Source organism: Eimeria tenella, genomic scaffold, assembly GCF_000499545.2.
Source record: "Eimeria tenella Houghton genomic scaffold, Eth_scaff81, whole genome shotgun sequence".
NCBI lineage: Eukaryota > Apicomplexa > Conoidasida > Eucoccidiorida > Eimeriidae > Eimeria > Eimeria tenella.
In genome coordinates this window covers 1-3,772 of record NW_013543457.1, presented here as the reverse complement: position 1 = coordinate 3,772, position 3,772 = coordinate 1, and the positions used below count along the sequence as shown (strand labels likewise).

At 54.0% G+C, this 3,772-nt stretch overlaps 1 protein-coding gene across 1 annotated transcript; it reads right to left on the bottom strand.

Moving 5' to 3' along the window:
- Positions 1-3,153: 3,153 nt before the first annotated feature.
- ETH_00008990 (uncharacterized protein) lies at positions 3,154-3,609 on the bottom strand (the record flags this gene model as incomplete). Its single annotated transcript, XM_013378355.1, has 1 exon — positions 3,154-3,609. The coding sequence occupies one exon, from the start codon at positions 3,607-3,609 to the stop codon at positions 3,154-3,156; it is 456 nt and encodes a 151-aa protein (XP_013233809.1).
- Positions 3,610-3,772: the final 163 nt, after the last annotated feature.

Sequence of the window (3,772 nt, the reverse complement as noted above, 5' to 3'; positions counted from 1 at the left end):
GTAGGGCAAAAGGCGTGGACAGGAATCCAGATTTTTCTTAGACGTGAATTTGATGTCGTGCAGCAGGCTGGCTTGTCTGATGCGACTTTCCACATTCTACTGTGGCAAGCGCACAGCAACTTGACGTTGGCAACATTGGAGATTGCTTGAAGTGGCACTTTTTGCGGAGCCGTGTGAGCTAGCTTACCAAATGGCTTCTGGCATAGTCATGGAGCAAACCTGTGGCGAGACTGATCAGATTTCGCACTTTAGCAAAATGGAACTCTGCGGACTTAAACTGGTATATACAGTGTGTTTATTGCGTCAGAAGTTTTGTACGAGCTCCAACTTGAGATGGACGATAAAATCTTTTGGAGCCACATGTGTCACACTATGCCGTAATACAATGTGCTTTTAGCAATGTCAAATACATGATGCCTATTTCCCGTAGAGTAGGAAAGATATTGTTGCCATCCACTGTAGCGGCGTTTATGTTTACCTGAGTGTTGCTTCAAGATGAAACGCTGCATGACTGGCCCCGAACGAAGTCAGTCACTTTGCCCGCTGAAACCCCATCGAACTAGCAGTGTGTGTTGATGGCAATGGGTACGCTGCAGAAGACAGTGGCGAGAGGCACCGTGTTGCGCGGGGTCTAATTCTCATTTCTGACGGCAATTATGGATTCCGGAAACGTGAACGCACGCAGGAATGTTACTATGCTCACAAACGGTTGGCATTCGCGCGTTGGGACAGTTAGGTTGCACAATGGCGTGCGCCGCTACTGCATCTGGACAGTGCACTGCCGGCTATACGTCCGGGACAAAGGACGCGACGCAGCTTGATCGCTTCCGTTTCATTGTTGGAGGTGCATTATCCTGTCATCATGCACAGATCCACAGTGTATTCTTGCACGTTTCCATCCACAAGATGCTCATCGTATGGGCCGTAAAGCCGAGTCTGCCGAGACAGCCTGTAAGTAATTTTTGGAGTACAAGAGAGATGTAAGAGACAATTGCCTTATTGGAAAAGACAGCGCATGTCAACACATTTTGTCGAGTATTCGAACATGTCGCCATCGCCAGCATACCCGCGATGCTCCTTCCAATGATGCCTATCCAATCTTTAGCAACCTCGTTAGATGCGTGAAGCAGAAATAGTCGGCGCATGGCGGTGCCATTTGAGGGCAGTGTTGGGAAGAAGGGATACAGAGTTGGCTGTGAATGCTCAAGTGCGCTCATTCCGACTTCGCTCACAGGAAGTTCGTTTCAGAGCGGGTCAGCAGCGGTGGCAGGGAACGGGACTGTGCATTGAAAGCTGTAGTATTGGACTGTTTTGGTATTGATGATTCGTGTTTTTCTGAGGGCACTTCGAAGCACTGCATGTGGTGCGCAGTTGGTGTGTGATGTCGGGTGCCATTGCTGGAGTAGGCAGGCGCACCGCGCTTTGGGTCGTATGTCTGAGTTCACAGGAGGTTCGTTGCGGTTGGGTGTTGGAGTAGTTGGGATTTAGGTTGGTTGGGTTGGGTGAATGTTGCATAGAGGAGGGATATTGTCGGCAGCTGGTGTGGGAGAGGAAAATGGGAGGGGAGCATGGGCGCTTTGGGTGGGTGGGCAAATAGTCGCGACGAGGTCAGCATGAGGAGAATTGAAGCGGATGGTTGCAGGCAGGAGTGGGGGGGACGCTTGTGGCGTGTGTGAGCTGCGGGCGTTCTTGGTTTAGACTGTGAGTGACGGTTGTAGGCGATGGGAGTGCGTCGTTGAAGACGCGAAGGGACAGCAGTTTGCGCAGATTGCGAGGGGGTTATTGCGTGTGGAAATGTAGAGGAGGTTGGTGGCGTGAATTGAGGTGTGCGCTTTGGGGGATGATGCGGTGAGAGTTCGTTAGAATGTAGGGTTGGGCGTTGTTGGATGTGGAGAAGGATGGGAGTTTGGGCAGGGATAGAGTGGGTTGTCGTGGACGTGCGTTTACGGGACGTTTGTGGCGTACGTGGAAAGGTGAGTTGTGTTGTGCGAGGGTCGAGGGAGGTGTAGGCGGGAGTGGTGTGAGGGCGAGGGAGGCGGCGATGGGTTTGTTTTGTTGAGTAGTGTGGACCGGCGTGAGGGTGTGGGAGGCGGGAGTGTGGCTGTTGGTGCTGCGAACTGAATGCGCAAGAAGTTCGTTAGATGGGTGAAGCAGAACTAGTTGCTGGGTGGTGGTGTCGTATTGGGGCGGTGTTGGGAAGAGGGGATGCGGATGCGGCTGTGCATGGCGAAGTGTGTAGAACGACAAGCGTGGATTGTGGCGACTTGGCTGACAGGAAGTTCGTTTCTGAGGGTGTTAGCAGAGGAGGGAGGGGAGAGGCCTGCGTGGACAGCTGTAGTGTTGTAGTTTGAGGCACTGCATGTGTTGCGCAGTTGGTGTGTGGTGTTGGGTGGCATTGCTGGAGTAGGCAGGCGCACCGCGCTTTGGGTCGTATGTCTGAGTTCACAGGAGGTTCGTTGCGGTTGGGTGTTGGAGCAGTTGGGATTTAGGTTGGGTTGGGTGAATGTTGCATAGAGGAGGCGGATTATCGGCAACTGGTGTGGGAGCGGGAAGTGGGAGGGGAGCGTGGGCGCTTTGGGTGGGTGGGCGAATAGTCTCGATGAGGTCAGCATGAGGAGAATTGAAGTGGACTGTTGCAGGAGGGAGTGTGCAGGATGTTTGTGGCGTGTGTGAGCTGCGAGCGTTCTTGGTTTAGACTGTGAGTGACGGCTGTAGACGATGGGAGTGCGTCGTTAAAGACGCGAATGGACAGCAGTGTCTGCACATTGCGAGGGGGTTGTTGCGTGTGGAAATGTAGAGGAGGTTGGTGGCGTGAATTGAGGTGTGCGCTGTGGGGGACGATGCGGTGAGAGTTTGGTAGAATGTAGGGTTGGGCGTTGTTGGATGTGGAGAAGGATGCGAGTTTGGGCAGGGATAGAGTGGGTTGTTGTGGACGTGAGTTTGGAGGACGTTTGCGGCGTACGTGGAAAGGTGAGTTTTGTTGTGCGAGGGTCGAGGGAGGTGTAGGCGGGAGTGGTGTGAGGGCGAGGGAGGCGGCGATGGGTTTGTTTTGTTGAGTAGTGTGGAACGGCGTGAGGGTGTGGGAGGCGGGAGTGTGGCTGTTGGTGCTGCGAACTGAATGCGCAAGAAGTTCGTTAGATGGGTGAAGCAGAACTAGTTGCTGGGTGGTGGTGTCGTATTGGGGCGGTGTTGGGAAGAGGGGATGCGGATGCGGCTGTGCATGGTGAAGTGTGTAGAACGACAAGCGTGGATTGTGGCGACTTGGCTGACAGGAAGTTCGTTTCTGAGGGTGTTAGCAGAGGAGGGAGGGGAGAGGCCTGCGTGGACAGCTGTAGTGTTGTAGTTTGAGGCACTGCATGTGTTGCGCAGTTGGTGTGTGGTGTTGGGTGGCATTGCTGGAGTAGGCAGGCGCACCGCGCTTTGGGTCGTATGTCTGAGTTCACAGGAGGTTCGTTGCGGTTGGGTGTTGGAGCAGTTGGGATTTAGGTTGGGTTGGGTGAATGTTGCATAGAGGAGGCGGATTATCGGCAACTGGTGTGGGAGAGGGAAGTGGGAGGGGAGCATGGGCGCTTTGGGTGGGTGGGCGAATAGTCTCGACGAGGTCAGCATGAGGAGAATTGAAGTGGACTGTTGCAGGCAGGAGTCCGGGGGACGTTTGTGGCGTGTGTGAGCTGCGGGCGTTCTTGGTTTAGACTGTGAGTGACGGTTGTAGACGATGGGAGTGCGTCGTTGAAGACGTGAAGGGACAGCAGTGTCTGCACATTGCGAGGGG